At 48.9% G+C, this 19,438-nt stretch overlaps 1 protein-coding gene across 5 annotated transcripts in view; it reads right to left on the bottom strand.

The window, feature by feature from the left end:
* herc1 (HECT and RLD domain containing E3 ubiquitin protein ligase family member 1) overlaps positions 1 to 19,438 on the bottom strand; it is a 40,531-nt gene that overhangs the window by 8,555 nt on the left and 12,538 nt on the right. The window contains exons 17-57 of one of the 5 annotated variants that reach the window (XM_035525798.1): positions 19,350 to 19,438; positions 18,959 to 19,132; positions 18,692 to 18,806; positions 18,476 to 18,596; positions 18,149 to 18,320; positions 17,580 to 17,862; positions 17,095 to 17,215; positions 16,929 to 16,977; positions 16,399 to 16,667; positions 16,060 to 16,284; positions 15,836 to 15,956; positions 15,497 to 15,734; positions 15,211 to 15,377; positions 14,853 to 15,005; positions 14,055 to 14,161; positions 13,833 to 13,943; positions 13,402 to 13,572; positions 12,885 to 13,124; positions 12,717 to 12,800; positions 12,041 to 12,570; positions 10,893 to 11,614; positions 10,532 to 10,748; positions 9,974 to 10,131; positions 8,158 to 8,274; positions 7,835 to 8,075; positions 7,612 to 7,733; positions 7,124 to 7,347; positions 6,490 to 6,758; positions 6,289 to 6,341; positions 5,751 to 5,951; positions 5,316 to 5,490; positions 4,959 to 5,226; positions 4,642 to 4,855; positions 3,924 to 4,129; positions 2,533 to 2,657; positions 2,286 to 2,422; positions 1,784 to 1,984; positions 1,352 to 1,482; positions 1,024 to 1,235; positions 748 to 811; positions 49 to 195 (exon numbers count right to left, since the gene is read on the bottom strand). The exon at positions 19,350 to 19,438 is cut by the window's right edge and continues 127 nt beyond it. In XM_035525798.1, the coding sequence (XP_035381691.1) occupies positions 49 to 195; positions 748 to 811; positions 1,024 to 1,235; positions 1,352 to 1,482; positions 1,784 to 1,984; positions 2,286 to 2,422; positions 2,533 to 2,657; positions 3,924 to 4,129; positions 4,642 to 4,855; positions 4,959 to 5,226; positions 5,316 to 5,490; positions 5,751 to 5,951; positions 6,289 to 6,341; positions 6,490 to 6,758; positions 7,124 to 7,347; positions 7,612 to 7,733; positions 7,835 to 8,075; positions 8,158 to 8,274; positions 9,974 to 10,131; positions 10,532 to 10,748; positions 10,893 to 11,614; positions 12,041 to 12,570; positions 12,717 to 12,800; positions 12,885 to 13,124; positions 13,402 to 13,572; positions 13,833 to 13,943; positions 14,055 to 14,161; positions 14,853 to 15,005; positions 15,211 to 15,377; positions 15,497 to 15,734; positions 15,836 to 15,956; positions 16,060 to 16,284; positions 16,399 to 16,667; positions 16,929 to 16,977; positions 17,095 to 17,215; positions 17,580 to 17,862; positions 18,149 to 18,320; positions 18,476 to 18,596; positions 18,692 to 18,806; positions 18,959 to 19,132; positions 19,350 to 19,438 (7,744 nt within the window). Of the gene's footprint in view, positions 1 to 48; positions 196 to 690; positions 812 to 1,023; positions 1,236 to 1,351; positions 1,483 to 1,783; positions 1,985 to 2,285; positions 2,423 to 2,532; positions 2,658 to 3,923; positions 4,130 to 4,641; positions 4,856 to 4,958; positions 5,227 to 5,315; positions 5,491 to 5,750; positions 5,952 to 6,288; positions 6,342 to 6,489; positions 6,759 to 7,123; positions 7,348 to 7,611; positions 7,734 to 7,834; positions 8,076 to 8,157; positions 8,275 to 9,973; positions 10,132 to 10,531; positions 10,749 to 10,892; positions 11,615 to 12,040; positions 12,571 to 12,716; positions 12,801 to 12,884; positions 13,125 to 13,401; positions 13,573 to 13,832; positions 13,944 to 14,054; positions 14,162 to 14,852; positions 15,006 to 15,210; positions 15,378 to 15,496; positions 15,735 to 15,835; positions 15,957 to 16,059; positions 16,285 to 16,398; positions 16,668 to 16,928; positions 16,978 to 17,094; positions 17,216 to 17,579; positions 17,863 to 18,148; positions 18,321 to 18,475; positions 18,597 to 18,691; positions 18,807 to 18,958; positions 19,133 to 19,349 lie in introns of all 5 variants that reach the window. The other 4 variants (XM_035525777.1, XM_035525781.1, XM_035525794.1 and 1 more) reach the window with 4 other exon arrangements.

The raw sequence follows: 19,438 nt of genomic DNA, 5'->3' as shown, positions 1-19,438 counted from the left end.
GTACACATAAACAATATACTAGATCCTGAGTGTATGTTTGTAACTCACTCGAAGGGACCAGATATTCATGAGTCCTCCCACACCCCCAGATACCAGCGCCAGACCATCCGGACTGAATGCCACTGTCCGCACTGGGGTCATGTGACCTCGCAGCTGAAACACACACACTGCTGCCTCACTCCGTCGCGGGGGCAGCTGGAAATCAGACAAATGAAAATGAACACACACCCAGACACAAATGGACAAATGGACTGGACTACAGCAGGTGAGAAGTGAAGCCACTATGTCTGTCGCCCTCTAGTGGCTGACTGCAGAATACCCATGTTAGTGAAGGGCACAGATGACAAACCTTCATTACACATTTGATCATTTTTTAGCAACTGTTGTCATTTCTATAAACTCCCCTCACAATGCACTGAAGCGTCAAACTTTACTTCATGTTGAGTATTACAATATTGTTCATCATGTCACATTTAATTAAATTGCTTGAATGATTATTATTATTACACCTTCCTCCCCCAACACCCCCTGCATACGTACCCACCCTCCTGCCTCCAAATACCCCCACACACACACGTGCCCCCCCCCCCCCCCCCAAACCCCTTTGCTATAACAAGCTCTGGAATTGCCAAACAGCAACATATTTATTATGAGTGAATTATTTAAAGGCATTATGACTGTTACGAGTACCATAGTTTTAGACTTGGACTCCATTTCCCACCATGCTTCTGGGCTGGCTGTGCTGACCTGGGAGAAGACTGAGGGGTCCTGTGGTACTGTCCACACAGACACCAGGCCATTCTGACAACAACTGCAACACAAACACATCACGCGTGTACATGTGGTAAAGAAAGTCTGTGTGTGTGTGTGTGTGTGTGTGTATGGTGGTAGCTCAGTGGCACTGTTTGGCCTCTGAGCAAGACCCTTAACCCACAATTGCTCAAGCTGTACTCAGTCATAATTGAAATTCACGTTGGATAAAAGCGTCGGCTGAATGCCATAAATGTAAATGTGTGTACATACGTGGCTAGCATATTCAGTGCTTTGGGTCCTTGACCTGGCAGCGTGCACCAGGCAACAGTATTCACCACAGTGGGGTGAGTGATGCTCTGAAGACACGCCCAGTTCCATCCAAGCCCTGCCCCTGACTCTGCCCACAGGTGCACAATCTCCTCTTTGGCACAGCTTGACAGTATTCGTCCACCTGGAGCCCAGCCCAATGAACTGATGCTCTCCTACAGACAGAAATTATGGTTTTCCTCCACCTGAGAATTCTACTGAACTGAAGTCATGTAGATTTTGGTGTGTGTGTGTGTGTGTGTGTATGTGTGTGTCACATGGCGTCTCTAACCTTGTGGGCATCGATAACCACCACAGATCCATTTTCCAGGGGTTCTTTAGAGCCAATGAGAAGTTTTCCATCTGCATAGCCTACAGCGAAGGGGTGGTCTTCACTGTACCATGCAATATGCATCACAGCCACTAAAAAAAACATGCAACATTTTATTCCTGAACAGGTGTTTTGTTTTTATACACACACACACACACACACACACACACACACACACACACACACACACACACACGGGAGTGCACACATGCACAAACTCACTGTTCCATCTCTACACTCTATACCCTATACTCTATAGCCATTTAGAATCTACACTGTAAATACAGCACTTGTTGACAATAATATTTGTGTCTTAGAGAAGATTGTGTCTTAATAAATGTGTTGTTTAGTTTCAAGTTGTTCATTTCCTTCAGGTAGCGTGTCAGGTTGTACCGTTTTTTCTGTAGCAGTGCTGTAGTTCGGTTCTGTGCATCTTGGACGGATCCAGGACTTCGATCAGGCCCAGCGTTCCATCCATGCGGCCGACCAATAGCAACTCCCGAGGTTCCCCGGACCACAGAGATCCCGCCTCATTCTCTGGCCAGGCCAATGACGACACCCAGTGAGGCTGCAGGTCCAACAAGCCCTTACCACCTAAAACACACACACACACACACACACACACACACACACACACACACACACAAACAGCTTACAAGTCACATGACTTGGGAAGTTTTACATTTTTTTCCTTTATTGACAAAGAAATTCCATCTTGAAATTTTTCTGGACACTCATCACCATTTTATAAAGTAATATAGCTGAGTGTTATGTCACGTACTTGTATGTGACCTGTGAAGCCACTCTCATTTTATATACATCTTAATAAACTGGGTTTAAGCCTCTCAGGTTCAACAACCGTCTCTGTTTTGTGATATGTAAAGTGCAGACTCACCATTGACCTGCCAGATGTTGACGACTTTCTCCACCGCTGTAGCCAAGAACTTTGCACTCGCACTCCAGGCTACTGGAGCCAGGCTGGGCTCACCAGGAGACGGAACGCCTCCCACACACTCCTCCAGGGAGCTGTCTCTGAGAACACACAACCACACAACTAATCAGACACAACCTCAATCACACATGCTTGCCATAGGAGTGAGGAGGACACAGTGTGATGCTGTAGCAGTAGGGGCCAAGCTCACGTTCTGTTGACGACGGTCTGCTGCAGGCTGTACTGGTTCTTGCTGACACTCCAGATTCGAACGGTGCCGTCGCTGCCGCTGGTGGCCAGCAATCCCTTTTTACTGCACCAGGCACAGCAGATCACCTGAGGGACACATTACCCAGTATGCCCTGTTTACCCACCAATCACAGACATTAAGCTCTCTAACTGAAAGATCACATCCTCCTCACAGAAAATGCTCCACTCATGTTCAGCCTCTATCTTAGCACTGCACAATACAGACAAAAACACTGGATTGTTTTACAGATATATATTAAAACTGTGCTAAAGGCCTTTATGCAACACGGGCAAAAAATGGTGTATTTTTTGAAAATTAATTAATTAGTCTTTATGGATCACATGAATACTCTGAAACACCCAGAGAGCACTCATCTAAGCACACAATAACTCAATAGCACAATAAAATTGATCTCTGATCTATGGCATTTTTTTGATGGTAGCTGCATGTTCTTATTGCATTTTCATACTGAACCGTTAGGCAATAGAGTATCACAAGGGCGGATACTGTGACAACTATAAACTATTAACTTTAACAATTATAACTATTAACTATATAAACTATAACAACTATAACCATCAACCATATAAACTATAACCATAAACTATTAATTACAACTATAAACTATTATAAAAACTATAACTATTAACTATATAAACTATTATAAAAACTATAACTATTAACTATATAAACTATATCTATAAACTATTACTATTAACTATAAACGATTACATATGACAACTATAAACTATGAACTATATTAACTAACTATAAAACTATAAGTTATAAACTATAACAACTATAACAAAACTATAACTTAACTATAAACTATTAACTATAGCAACTATATAAACTATTAACTATAATTATAAGGCAGTGGTAACTCAGTGGTTAAGGTCCTTGACTTGTAATCAGAAGGTTTCTGGTTCAAGCACCACCACTGCCAAGTTGCCACTGTTGGTCCCCTTCAATTAATTTAACCTTCAATTAAAAGCATCAGCTAAATGCTGCAATTGTAAACTATGAACTATAGCTATAATAACTATTAACTATATCTATAAACTAAAACAATTAACTATATCTACAAACTATAACTATAAATGATAACTATATTAACTGTATTAACTATAACTTAACTATAAACTATAGCTCTTAACTAGAACTATTAACTAACAACTATAAACTACTATTATTAACTATAAACAATTCCCTATAACAACTATAACAAACTTAACTATGAACTGTAAACTATTAACTATAACTCAACTATAACTCAACTACTAAATTGCTAATGATTAACTATAACTATTAAGTAGTAACTATAACTATCTGATAACTCTTCCAAGCCATACCCTGCCCTGGTGAGCCTCCAGTTTGATAGTGGAGCACTTCCGCAGGTCTCCAGCCATGTCAGCGAAGCTCTGTGGCCGGCCCTGGTTGTCACGGTCGTGAGCGGCCAGTGTGCGCACCAGCTGCTGTGCAGCCCATTGGCGGTGCTGTGAAGAGAGGCGGGACGAGAGGCAACACGCCGCCAGTGCATTGGCCAGCTCCAACGGGCCTACACCAGTGGGGGGACAGGAGAGGTGGTCATAGAGAGAGAACATTAACCCTGCAAAGAGCAAGGCCAGAGCATGCACGCACACACACACACACACACACACACACACACACACACACACACACACACACACACACACACACACACACACTCACACACTCACACACACTCACACACACTCACACACACTCACACACACTCACACACTCACACTCACACACACACTCACACACACACACACACACACACACATGCACGTACACACAATGAGTGTAACGATGAGTGATTAAAATGACACAAAATGATTCAGAAGGTTTGGGAACAGGCCAAAGCCCAGCTGTCCACCAGCCCTCAGATGCTGGAACATGAACATTTACTAATGGCTATGAAAAACTCTAATAATGGATGACTGAATTAATGATTATGCATACATGATGATGCAATATTCATTAGACAACATAGTACTTAACACTGCTGGGCTCAAGGTGTTTGCTGTCTTGTGGGGAACGAACCTCTTTTCTCCAGTTCAGCCTTGTCATATCCGGGTCTTAGTCTGGCACCCTTATCTGCCAGGAGCGCCACCAGTGCCTGCGTCACTACAAAGTTGGGCGATGTCACCAGCTTGTTCTCCTCGGCCACACCACGTAGGAAACTGGGCAGGAACCTCCTCTGGATGGGGTCGTCCACGGTGGTCAGGTTCATCCCTGTGGCTGCTGAGATCAGGTTCTGTAGCAAGGGACACGGAGAGTGGGAGAGAGAGTCAAATAAATCTAAACTGTAGAGAGGTGAGAGGTGTGTGCACCTCTAACAGCTGGAGAAGTGCGCTCACCTGAGTGCACAGCTGCACCAGCAGTTTGGCAGCAGTGGGGCTGTTGGAAGCGAGGCAGCCTACAGCCGTGCTGAGGTATGCCAGGCATGAGATGGGCTTGCTGGGCTTGCTGGCTCCTCTGGGCCGTTCGGAGGTTCCAGGGCCCGAGGCCAGACCTGTGGAGAGGCCGGCCCGCCCTGCCGCAGCCAAGCACATCAAACGCACCAGGGTCCTAATGTCCGTCAGTCCCAGAGACTCCAGACCAGCGGCCAAACTGCAGCTGGAGCCACTAAAGAACAGAAAAGCATTTCAACACACACACGGAAATGCACATGCACACACACACACACACACTCACGCACACGCAAGCACACTGACCTGACTGAGAGGAGGGACAGTGCCCTCATCACCATGGTCCTGGCCAGTAGCACCTGTGTGGCAGCTGTGACTCTGCTGAGAGCCACCAGACGATCCGCGGAGCTCTGGAGACAAGCGGCCTGTTCCCCCAGAGCCACACGGCCTGGAGAGCCCTTATCCACTGAGCTCTGGCAGCCTGCGACATGCACACACGTACACACTGAGCACACGGCTACAGGGATTACCAAGCTGCTTGCGATCCTGCTGTAGCCTCTGCTAAAGTGACCTGACCTCATAACATTTATGTTCCAAAAAAGTAAAGTAAAACCAAATATTAATCCAATCCAATTTCCAAATGGAACATTTTTGGGTTCTTAAGGTTTTATGATGATGGCTCAGATTGTTCCAGAAAAGCCTTCTGTCTTAACCACAACACCGTCTGAGTTGGAACCTTACCTATCTGCAGCAGGGTCTCCTCCATGCTGTTGGTGGCAGTAACCATGGCGACAGAGGCTCCGAGGGGGTCGGTGTCGGGGAAGTGAACAGCGTCAGGCACAGGTCTGTGCTCACTCAGACCCAGTGGTGCTGAGAGCAGCTCAAACTCCTCCACCCCCGTGAGACGCTCAGCCTCCTCCACATCCAGCATGTCCCAGTCCTCTGTATGACGCACACACACAAAGCAGGGACTGTCAGTCCAGTCACAGACAGCCTCCCCATTGTCATTAATGAGGGGGCTGAAGTACTTCATGACTTAAAAAAGAATCAGTAAATAATCCATAAAATAGCCAGTAATCAGTAAATAATCAATAAAACAATCAGTAAATAATCTGTTGATCACTAAATAATAAGTAAACAATCAGTAAAATAATCACTTGGTGTAAGTCAGTAATAAGTCAGTAAAAAATAAGTAAAATAATAAAATAAATGTTTTGGTTTTTTTTAATCAGTAAAAATAGCCAGTAAAAACCAGTCAAATCAGTAAAATAATCAGTACCTTCGTAGACACTATCTTGTTTTCCCAGAAGGTCTGGAGCCTGACCTTTATACCTGAAAGACATTATTAAACTGCTTAAAAGCAACAAATAATTCAAAGTACCATATAATTCAACCCAGTAAAATTCTCTCCTCCATACACACACACACACACACACACACACACACACACACACACACACACACACACACACACACACACCTCTCAGGTAGGGCTCCTTTGGTCTTGTTCTTCATGCTGAGGTACTTCTCTCTGCAGCTGCCACACAGCAGGTAATAGGGGTTCCCACTGCCGCACTCACCCCCAAACCAGCCATCCACGTAGGAGCCGTTGCTACGGTAACCCTGCCGGTTGGCACTACGCCCACAGCCTGGGTGGCTCTTCTTCATGTGCTGGTTAAAGCTGGACACGCTGGCATCACAGAGCTCACACACCACCACCTCGCCATGGTCCTCGGACTCACACACGTGCTACACACGCAGTGACACACACGCAGTGTTAGCATGTAAACACTACAGAAAAGCTCCTTCATAATCACCAGGTTCCTCGGCTTGGTTAGTTAAGCAGAAATGGTTTATGTTTGTGAAGAGGGAGGTTTCTGGCAGACTAGAATAAGACTCCTGCCCCATGGGCCCCGGGGCCCCCACGAGTCGTGTTCTAGCCTGTGTGCTTACATGCATGGTCATGCGCACTTGCGTGTATGTTTTGTGTTTGTACGCATGTTTGTATGTGCATCCTTGTGTGTGTGGTGTGCGTGCACATGTCTGTGTTTGGGTTAGTGGGATTAGTAATGAGTAGCAATTCAGTGGAAGCTCTGTGCAGCAGTCACACACACCCATGTTGGCCAGTCCAGTACCTCCGGGATCCACATTCCCAGGATGTCGGAGTCGGATGCCAGCTCCTGGCTGAACATGGCCTCCATGGCCTCCTGGTCCAGCTCTAGCTCCTCGTCCAGGTTAAAGTCATACAGGCCCCCCAGAGAGCCAGGGTCCTGCTGGAGACCAAGACCCTCCCTACGCACCTGAGAGCGATGGGCCTGCACGGAGCGATACAGCCCAGCTACACAAAGACCATTACACGTGCACATACACACACGCACAGAAACACAAACAAGGGAATTACACACACACACACACACACACACACACACACACACACAATTACACACACACACCTTGTTATTACATAGTTAAAAGTGTGAGATGGTGTACGCATACAGTGGGTGGATCGGTGGTTGGAGGTGTACAGGTACAATGGGTGGAGGTGTACATGTACAGTGGGTGGAGGTATGTGTATGAGTGTCTTTTTGTGTGTTAAGTGTACCTGCGCGAGCTAGTAAAGTGCGAGCTGCCAGGTCAAACCGATGCTTCCTATTGGCTGCTGAACGGCCTCTTGGGGCGTGGCCAGTTGAGGCGGAGGCGGAGTCTTGTTCAAGTCCTTCAGGGCTAAGGACAGAGAGTCCCCGGTCAAAGGAAAGAGATGGAATAACTTAAAATGTCATTTAACTTAAGGTAGTCTAATCTTGTTGCACAGAGCAGCTGCTGACCTCTGGCTGAAAGTCTCCTCCCCCTGGGCGCTGGGCGGGTCCCTGTCCTCCCCCTGGGTGCTGGGCGGGTCCCCCGGGGTCTGAAGGTAGCTCCCATCTGCACTTTTGCCTCCCCCAGCTGCTCCAGCACAGGAGTCACTGGCGATGGTATGATGGTCCTCTGAAGCCTCGGTGCCCGGATGCTCAATCATCCACATGGCCAATACGGTGATGTTCTGGGCGTCTGCCTCGCCACGGGCTCCTGGGGTCACACACAGATAGTATGGTTAGGATAACTAAGATCACTCCCTCCTGTGTGTGTGTGTGTTTGTGTGGAGGCGTACCTGTGGCCTCCAAGGCTTTCATTATTTGGCGAAGTGAGAAGCCCATCTCCAGTAAAGGCACAGCGATGGCGGGGGGAGGGGGCGATGTGGAGAGTCGACTGCTAGGATCTGAGAGTGCTGCGCGCACACGCACAAGGCAAAGAATATTAATAAATATTTGTAGAGCATTTCTTTTACAACTTTCATATTATACAGCTGCTTTACAGCAATCATGTACACAGAGAAGCAGATTCACTAATGAGCAAGACAAGGCAACAGGAACCAGAACATAAAGAACATAAAAACACAAAGGGAATTTTTATATATATATATATATATATATATATATATATATATATATATATATATATATATATATATATATATATATATATATATATATTTTTTTTTTTTTTTTTTTTTTTTTTTTTATTAGGCAAGCTTCATTTTATTATTGAACAACTACAGTGCTCTCAGTCAATCCAAAATGTTAATAAACCTCAAACCTGAATATATATGAAAGTAAAAGTGAGGTTTTGGCCTTCTTAGGAAAATATCTGTGTGCGCAGAATTATTGGGCAACTAAATGAAAAAAGGACATTTTCCCATCTCACTTGTTTATTTTCATCTGTTTTGTTGAGAATAATAAACAACTCATTTTACAAATAAACGTAAAAAAAAAAAAAGTCAGTGATATAGTCACCCTTCTTTTCAATAACAGTCATAAGCCATTCATGTCTGTCAGTCTCTTAATCTTTTGACCAACTTTTTGTGTAGCAGCAACCACAGCGTCCCAGACACTGTTCAGAGAGCTGGACTGTGCTCAGTGTAAATCTTCTGTTTACGAAGGGCCCACAAGTTCTTAGTAGGCTTTAGGTCAGGTGAAGAAGGGGGCCATGTCATTATTGCTTCATCTTTAAGGCCTTTACTGGCCAGCCACACAGTGGAGTACTTCGATGCATACAATGGAGCTTTGTCCTGCATAAAAATCTTGGTCTTCTTGAAAGATGCAGACTTTTTCCTGTACCCCTGTTTGAGGAAAGCATCTTCTAAAAACTGGCAGTAGGTTTGGGGGTTGATTTTGAGTCCATCTTCAACCTGAAAAGGTCCAACTAGCTCATCTTTAATAATACCTGCCCATAGCAATACCCCACCTCCAGCTTGCTGATATCTGAGTCGAAGTGGAGCTCTGTGCCTGTTACTGATCTAGCCACGGGCCCATCCATCTGGTCCACCAAGAATCACGCTCGTCTCATCAGTCCATAAAGCCTTCAGATATTTTTTTGCCCAGTCTTTCAGACATTTCACCTTATGTGTCTTGTTCAGTGGTGGTCAGGTTTCACCCTTCCTTACCTTAGCCGTGTCTCTGAGTACTGAACACCTTGTGCTTCTGGGCACTCCAGGTAGGTTGCAGGTCCGGAATATGACAGCACTGGAGGATAATGTGTTCCTGGTTGCTTCATGTTTGATTCTCAAATCTTTGGCAGTTAATTTGCATCTTTTATTTTTCTCAACACGTTTCTTGCGACCCTGTTGGCTATTTGCAACAAAACGTTTGATGGTTCTATGATCACGCCCCAATATCTCAGCAAGCTTAAGTGTGCTGCATCCCTCAACGATTTTTATTTATTTATTTTTTACAATTTTTAACTTCCCAGAGTCAGTTGGGCACTTTTTTTCTGAGGAAAAGAAGCTGCCTAATAATTCTCTACATCATAGGCCACACCCTCCCTCACTACACAAATACACATCACCTGATATGCTTAAATCCAATATGGATTCAAATTTATACATCCTAATAATTGTGCAAAGTGTGTGTATGTGTGTGAGTACGGACCAGTCCTGTTGGCGGTCCTAGCAGGCTGGGACTCAGGAGAGGTGAGGCTCTGTCTCCGTCCGTGCTCATCTGAGGGGGATGTGGGTAGAGACACTGGGGGAGTATGAGCCCGGCGAGCAGGAAGCAGAGTGGTAGTGGGGTAACTAGAGAACATCTGTCTGCTCTCACACACACACACACACACACCCCCACACCCCTAGTTAACATATGCATCCTCTAAACTCTCACACACAACAACAAAGACTAGCACAGATCATCCTTAAAGCATACATGCACACACACACACATACATATATACATATACATATATATATATATATATACATATATATATATATATATATATATATATATATATATATACATGTATATATATATATATACATATATATATATATATATATATATACATATATATATATATATATGTATCTATCTATGTATGTGTGTGTGTGTGTGTGTGTGTGTGTGTGTGTGTGTGTGTGTGCGCGCATATGCCTTTGTGTGCGCGCATGTGCGTGCATGCGTATGTGAATGCGTGTGCGTGCATGTGTGTACCTGAGTAGGCTGAGAGGCATAACACCTGGAGACTCTGAGGCTGGTGCAGTCTCTGCATCAGTAACAGGTGTGGTTGCCGTGGTGACGGGTGTGGTTGCCGTGGTGGTGTCCTCTAAGGAGGAGCTCATGAAGGAGGTGCTGCTAGAGGCAGAGGGGGAGGTGGTGACTGGAGTCTGGAACTGGGGGTCACCATCCAGCTCTTCACACTCGGCATGCACTACAACACACACACACACACACACACACACACACAGACACACAAAATAAGTCTGGACTAACCAAACATGAGCTTGTTTTTATTAGTGTATTTGTCTCTGAATGTGTGCATGTGTGCGTGTGTGTGTGAGAGAGACAGACTAACATGTCTTGGCTCCATCCCCGTCCTGTCCCTTCAGCAGACTGGTGACCACTAGTTTGTAGATCATAGCGTGTGCCCGCTCCAGGTGTGCCAGGCTGAGTGCCCTCTTGATGGGTGACCTCATGACCGCCCGTGTCACCATGTGGCGCATGAGGAACTGCAGTGCAGCACGCATCTCCACGTCTTCGTGTGAGCCGCTGATGCCAGGGCTGCTGCAGTCTGCGTTGTGCCCGCCGTCGGGTGGCACCTTGGGCACGAGCAGAAGCTCAGCATACCTGCTGCAGCTCAGCAGTGTGCTCACACTCTTCATGGCACCCAGGTAAAGGTAGGACAGCTGCACGGCGTGTAACTCTGCCAGGGCCGATGCCTCCTGCGCACTGGTGCGAAGCCCCACCCCTTCTGCAGGTTCAGGGCGGGTGCTGGCGTGGGCGCGCACCTCGTCCAGGCTGTGGGAGACACGTAGGTCGCACGTGCCTTCCCGGCCATCCGGATGCACCTCGCCCTCCCGCTCCGTCTCGTGCCGGTGCCGGCGTTCATGCCGGCGGGAGGAGGAGGAGGATGATGACGAAGGCCTGGTGCTGTCATCCTGCAGTGAGGCCAGAGCGGTGAGGTCACGCAGCAGGGCGGCGGTCAGGCCACGGAAACGCATCACGTCAAAGGGCAGCGGCTCACATGGCTCCAGGTTGTACAGGGGAGTGTCACTAGGCGACCAGAAAGCGGGGAAGCTTAAGTGTGGAGAGATGGAGAGAAATGAAAGAGAGGAAAAGAGAAAGGAGGTAGGAGAGGTGATGAGAGAGGAAGTGGGGGGGGGGGGGGGAGAGAGAAAAAAAATGTGAGGGAAAGGGGAAGTCATGGACCAAAACAAAAAAGAGTGAAGCGCTAGAGGAGTTTAGTAAAAATTGAAACTAAGGAGAGAAGGACATGAGAAACTAAGGAGAGAAGGACGCGCGCACGAGTGGAGAAACCTGGTGGAAGTCCCGGGTCAAAGGACTCATTCAACAGAAAGAGCACAGACATGCAGAGAAAAACACTTGAAAAGAGTTTATGACATGTAGCTTAAGGGAAGGAGTACGCGTGTAGCATTCACGTGTGTAAAGTTCACATGAGGAGCGTGTACGTGTGTAGCGTGTTTGTGGGCAGTGTGGCCTCACCTGATGGTGATTTCGGCCTCGTCCCACTGCACCTTGGCCGAGGTGCTGCCCTCCTTGGCCACGCCCAGCAGGGTGGCGTGTCTGCCCGTCTGTCTGTGCACACAGCGCCCGCCTACCCTCAGCCCGCCGTCTGCACCTCCCATCACGGCCAGCACGGGCCACACCTGGCAGCACAGTGTGCGCAGGTGGGACTCGGACAGCTCCATGGACGTGTGTCTCCCGGCCTTGCCCGCACGCTCCTCCCTCTCCTCCTCCCGCTCCTCCTGCTCCTCGCGGCTCTGGGCTGAGCGGCTTTTGCGCAGCCTGGCACCCCCGGGTGGTGGCACGCTGCCGCGCAGGCAGCCCCGGATCTGTTGGAGACGCTGAAGCATGCAGCGGTTGATAGGCGGAGTCCAGCGTTCCCAGCGGTGCAGCACACGGAGCAGTTGAACGGTGGCCTCCACCAACACGGTTGCCACAGGGCTGCAGATGGGGTCGCCAGGCAACAGGTCACGTGGTGTCCCTCTCATCTGCATGTCACAGATTTTGACCTGGGGAGGCAACCAGTGACAGATAAGCTCAGGGAAACTACCACAGTGCATTGTGGGTAGTGTGCCCTGACGCAGTAGCACAGTGCGTTGTGGGTAACATACCCTGACATGCAGCAGCACAGTGCATTGTGGGTAGCTGTTCTCACCTTCTCTCCAGGGTTACTGCTGTAGAACATCACACAGGGGAACAGCTCAGTCGCGTCCACATCTTCAAAGGCCAGTTTGGGTTCCTGCAACACAGAGCAATACACAGAGGTACTCCCTAGACTGTGTGTGTGTGTGTGTGTGTGTGTGTGTGTACACGCGTGGCTCACCTCTCCGTTTTTGCCAAAGGACACGGTGCGCGCCTCCATGTCCAGCACGCAGGTGATGTGGTCTCCCTGTGTGTAGCTGGCCAGTGTGAGTGGCTGCTCTCCACTGTGGTACAGGTTCCCACTGTAGGCACGGTACAGCCACATGTCAGCCGTGGTGCGGTGGTTGAAGTCATGCACAGGCCAGCGAGACACACCCACACACGTCCCCTCGTTCCCTCGATTCTCCTTCACTATGTAGAACTGACACAGGATGGCACACACACACACACACACACACACACACACCAAGGTATACTGAATATAAACAGAAGCTGGATATATGGTCAGTGTGAACCTGTGCGCACATTTATATATGTATGCACGTGCGATAATGATTGTGCGCATGGATACGTTTATAGAGGTGTGTGTGTGCACGCGTTTATAGAGGTGTGCCCCTTTGTGTGTGTGCATACATTTACAGGGGTGTGTGTATGTGTGTGTGTTTACATGTTTTAAGCAGTGTGTGTGTGCGCAGTACCTTCCACTGGTAGCAGCCGGAGGAAATACCCGTGGCAGCAAGGCCGTAACCTTTGCCCCCAGTGCCATGGGTCAGGACCTGGCCACTCTCCACCACACAGCACTGAGCCTTCTCTGGGTCAAAGATCACTTCCTGAATGGGCAAGTTCTCCTCTTCCTCTTCAACCTCTCCCTGTGGTGTACACACACACACACACACACACACACACACACACACACACACACACAGAGTTACAGAGTGATGGTTTAATGATTATGTTACCAAAGCCACTGCAGTCTTTACACTTTCAGTGTTCATGTGTTATGGCCATGTTTATACTGCGAGAACAGATGGAGCAGATCGCAGATCAACAGATGATTGATGTATCGTGAACACGGACACCACACCCAGGGTGGTAGGAACGAGTTGGGCTCAGCGTGTGTGCTGCTTACCTGGAGTCTGAGCTCCTGCTCGTGCTCCTGAAGGTGGAGGGTGTGTTTGGCCTGAGATATAGGTGCCTCCCACATGCAGTCTGACAGCAGAGAGAACAGCCGCTCCACCACCTAACCAGGAAAGACTGAGCATGTAACGTACCATCACAACTACATAGGTTCAACTACTACGTGTGTGTGTGTGTGTGTGTGTGTGTGTGTGTGTGTGTGTGTGTGTGTAACCTGGGTCATCTGATGATCCTCAACGCTGTTCTCGCAGGCAGGAAGCACTGCCTCCAGGACATGCAGAGCAAGCAGACGTGTCCTCAGATTACCCACCAGGGGAACACCTGAAACACACACACCTGCACTGTACCTGCATACACCTGCTCTGAAGCTAGATGGCCACATTCAGCACTAAAAGGTCCTTAAGAATAGGCTACAGTCCAGTGTGCAAATCCAGCAGGTTATGTCTTACACATCTCATACCTGGATCTGTCCTGGATTAACCACACTGACCATGTGCAGTCTCTTTTTTCATAAGGTGATACCTTCTGGAGCTAATAATGGGATGTTACTGCTGTTTTAAATATCTGTATTACACAGTATGATGCCTTACAGTTTTACAACAACATTGTATAGGGGCCGTAAACCTGTCTGTTTGAAGAACAGTCGGCCAAGCCACAAAGTTATAGTTACGAGTGTAATGGTGGAGTGCAGAGGTCGAGACTAGACAGACTTAAGAATTCACCTCAGTCAGTTCTGATACTTAATGAAGGTCAGATATGTACATGCACACAGAACATATGTAGGAGGTTGTGTCACCTTGGTTAAAGTGCAGTGTTATACCTCTGATATGTGTATGTGTGCTGTACCCGTGTATGCGTGTGGTGTCATATATTGTAAGTAACAACTGTCCCTCCTGTTGTAAGACACTGATGAAAATATGGTACAGAACCCAACAGCAACACCGTCTCTGTCCCGCCCCCACATACTGGGTGGGCATGGTTACCTGGGCAGGGTGTGGGTGGGCGTGGTTACCTGAGCAGCATTTCTGAGCTGCAATGTTGAGCAACACTTCAGTCCATTTGGGCGACGCCATCTTAGACTGGATGGATTTAGAGGACACAACTCTGCGCAGGAACACCAGGAAGTCGCCAAGGTGCAGCTCAGCTGTGTGCTGTTTACGTAACACTACACCACACACACACACACACACACACACTAAACCAGGTGCAGCTTAGCCGTGTGCTGTTTACGCAACACTACACTACACACACGCGCACACACACACACTACACCAGGTACAGCTCAGCTATGAGAACACGGTGCCTCACACACTATACACACATACTATGCAGGTACCGAGCATAACAGTGGTGAGCAGCGAGTGAGTTACCCCTGAAGTCTTTGTGTGCATCTGCGCAGTCATCTGCCTTGTCCTGGTGCTCTGCGCTTGGACCCGTCACGCTGGCCGCCGTCTGCCACAGGAGAGTCTTTAACTGACTACACAGCAGGTCCAGGAGGGCCTGGACTACCTTAGGACTTAACCTGTCTGCGTACGTCCTGAAAACAACAACACGGTCAGGGTTAATGTGTGTGTGTGTGTGTGTGTGTGTGTGTGTGAGCGAGCTCTGGAGATTGTTTTAGTCTGGTTTAATAGTTTGTAAGTTTGAGGCCCCCACCCAGTACTGATGGCCAGGATCTGCAGCAGTCTGGTGCTGGCCACTTTCAGAGCCATGCTGAGCTGGGAGCCAGATGGCTTGTGCAGCAGCTGCAGGGTCTGACCCAGGAGCGTCTCCCTGCCGCACAGCTGGGACAGAACATCCAGCAGGCCAGTGGAGATGGCTAGGGACACGTCCACCGGCTGGTAGCGCACGCTGAGGGCAAAGACTGTCACCAAGAGCAGCCTCTGCTGAGCCTCTGTGCACAGAACACACACACACACACACACACATATACTGATGGAAAGAAAGCTTCCTTCATCAGGAGTAATTCATGTAAGGGGTGTGTGTGGATGTTACCTAGGTGATGCTTGTTGGCCTGCAGGGCTCTTTCCAGTGTAACTGACAGCTGCTGGTAGATTTTGTGCACGGCAGTCTGAATGTCCATCTGTAAAGTATTTTTTGCAGCTCGGACACCATCCTGCAGGAGACAGAGTACACATAGCCCCCCGCCCCCTGGACATGAAGATGATGATTGTAAATGTAGTGGTGGTGATGATGATGATGAAGACGATGACATTTACCTGGTAGTGGTGCAGCTGCACACTTTCTCCTTTAAGCCCTCCACTGCTAACGGCACCCAGTCCGAAACACCCGGCCAGGAACTGCAGTCTGACTGATGTCAGCAGAGAGGCAGAGTGGAAGGCAGGGCTAGTGTGTCCAGCCACGCCCCCTGCTCCAGCCTGACTACTTTTCTCCTCCATCCCAGAGATCAACACCACAATCTGATGAAGGGCCTCCAGCCGCAGCTAAACACACACAGGAACACATGGACAGCCACAACTGTGAGATCAGACACTGAAGATATTCCCCTGTGGGTTCAGACTCCCTGTACGATGGTGTCATGTAGGTGAAGTCCACACCTCGGCTCTGCTCTGCTGCTGCTCCATGGCCGTGGTGATGGCCTGTGGGCTGGTGGACATGTTCTCCTCAGGCTCCTTGAAGGCAGGTGCGCTGGCCACGTCTCCGCTGATGAAGGCCACGATGTTGTCGATGAGGGCGTGGACCCGCAGCGCTCGGCTCAGGTCCAGGTCCGACCCCTCGTAGGACGGTGGAGAGCTGTAAAGACACTCTTGACCCCAGCGGACCCCGAACTGGTCGGCCGACGAATCTGGGGGGCCGTGCAGTAGACCTGTAAGTGCAGACAGGCATCGGTGTACCATGGACCTCTGTATCAGCTGCATCACACACACTGATGGTGGGGAATGTAGGACAGAACAGGGCAACAGGGCTGCACTAACGGGACAAAGACAACTCGACTCTAATAATGGAGAAATTCTGACAGGCGGAGTTCCTTCACCAGAAAAGCTCGGTACTACCAAACTGGTTAATGTGAGACGCAGCTACAGGGTCACAGGGCAGGAGTCACAGGTCATAGGGCAGGAGTACCAACCTCGCTTGTATGTGCACATCAAATCCAGGTCAACATTTCTCCTGCCGCTCTGAAACAAGTTACACAAGCCTTGTTCAAACTAGCATGCATACCTGTATAACAGAACAAGTACAGACAGTACGTGTGTGTGTGTGTGTATACTGTGGGGAGGGGGGTGGTTCCTCACCAGTGAGTATCCCTCCTCATCAGATTCAGGCTGTGATAGATCAGACTCACTGCGTGATTTAGTGAGTCTGTAACTAGGACTGGCCTGTATGGAACGGCTCTCAGCTGATAAACTCTCACTCCTACACACAGGCACACACACATGCACTGTTAATGAGGCCTAAGAACATCTCAGGTCATCTTAGGTCATAACATTTTATTACCTGTAATACAGTTACAATATACAGTTATAAAACAACACTGAAACAAACTGATTAATCTGACTGATGGCTGCATGCTTTAGGATGATTAAAACACTAATCCAACGCTGCTAAACACTCAAACTTCTAAATCTGATTTAGATCAGGCCACAAAACATATAGGCTGTAAGTGTGAGGCACCTGAGGCGGTGTCCATGAAGCATGCATGTGAAGATGTGGACAAGTCCCACAGCAGGAACCTGCCGTGTAGAGACAGAGTCTCCTAAGTCCCCTTGGGGACACTCACCTCGTCATAAACCCGCCTCCCTCCTGTATGGCACTGGCTAAGGGAGGTTGCTGATTGGTGTGCGGTGTGAGTGGCGGGTTGACGGCCAATAAGAGCAAGGCGCAGCGGTGGATGGTGCTGTTGCAGGCGGCGGTGTAGAGATCCTGACCATCGTGCTGGACTGTGCTGCTCTGGTGGTCTTGGCCCAGCTGTGCGGTCTCGTCCTGGACGCTGGTGCTGCCGGGCCGGTCCCGCTCACGTCCCCGCACCACCTCCCGCGCTGAGAGGAAACATTGAAAGATTTCTGCGCCCGCCAAGACACAGCACAGAGAGCAGCAGGGTTAGAGAAGCACAGTCGCGACACACACCCCAGCGCCTCAGCACAGTTGCGACACACACCCCAGCACCTCAGCACAGTCACCTCTCCTCATTACAAACCTGTACGACACTAGCAGATGAGTCAGAACCAGTACGGGGGGGGGGGGGGGGTGCACGTCTGGGAGGCTGTTGTGTCATGCAGGCAAAGATCCAGCCAACACTGCATAGCATTAAAACACACTGTGTGTGTGTGTGCACATACACACACTCACTTCCTGCAGTCATGACCTCATGCGTCCTCTCCTCATCGTCGTGCTCCTGGTGGACCTCTTCACGCTCCCGCTCTCGCTCAGCCCGCTCCTCCAGCTCCGCCTCCTCATCGATGGTGCGGGTGAAGGAGTGCTCCTGTGGGTCCAGGTCCAGGGACTCTATGTTATCAGAGATCTACACACACACACACACACACACACACACACACACACACACACACACACACACATTTCCTGCATCTCAAATACCTCTATACACAACTGTCCAACATGTGTGCGTGCGCGTATGGGTGTACGTGTGTTTGTGTGCGTGTGTGTGCGCGCGTTTACCCTGCGCTCTCTTGAGGACGAGCGTGTCTGGATCAGGTCCATGTTCCTGCAGGCCAATAAGCGACTGCGCACCTTGTAGACGCCGCGGTAGAGTTCAGCCAGCAGCTTACAGGGTTGATACCTGACAGCACAGACCAAGAGGGAGGATGAGGGGTGTGTGTGAGTGAGAGAGTGTGTGTGTGTCTGTGTGTGTGTGTGTGTGTGTGTGTGTGTTACCTGCCCTCTCCGCACGCCTGGTCGATCAGGCCTGTGTGCTTTAGCAGAGCTGCCAGAGTGAAGCGTGAGACTGCGTCCAGCAGAGCCTCGTTACCCAGAGATGCGCTGTCCCAGTCTGAAACACACACCAATACAGCCATTACTGCTGATGAACTGGTTTTAAGAGTAGTGTGTGCATGTGTGTGCGCGTGTGTGTGTACCCATTGCTGAGGGTGTAGTCCTGCATGTTGGTCCACAGACTGTGTGTGTGTGTGTGTGTGTGTGTACCCTTGCTGAGGGCGTAGTCCTGCATGTTGGTCCACAGACTGTGTGTGGGCTCCTTGGTGGTTCCCAGTGCCAGGTCCACTAACACACTCATGTCAGCACGCAGCACACAGTCAAAAGGCTTCTGTTCCTCATCCCCACACAGCGCCACCTCCAACAGAGCGCTAACGGAGGCGTCTGCAACATGCGTACAAACACACACGTGTGTGCATACACCGCCTTCAGATTAACAAATAGCAGTTGTGTTTAAAATGTTCATGTATTTGTTCATGTATTTGGTCTATATAACTATGTGTGCATATACCCGTGTGTGTTTATGTGAGTGTGTGTGTGTATGTAGATGATTGTGTATATGCATCTATATACGTGTGTGTGTGTGTGTATTTGTGTGTACCTAGCTGTGGTATGTCTGTCTCCAAGCCGTTACTGAACAGCGGAGTTTTGAGCCAGTATGCAGTGTGTTGCTCCTCCAGAGAGGGGGCG

Source organism: Electrophorus electricus, chromosome 1 (assembly GCF_013358815.1).
Source record: "Electrophorus electricus isolate fEleEle1 chromosome 1, fEleEle1.pri, whole genome shotgun sequence".
Taxonomy (NCBI): Eukaryota; Metazoa; Chordata; class Actinopteri; order Gymnotiformes; family Gymnotidae; genus Electrophorus; species Electrophorus electricus.
Note: the sequence above shows the minus strand (reverse complement) of the source record. Positions and strands in the feature narration are given on the sequence as shown.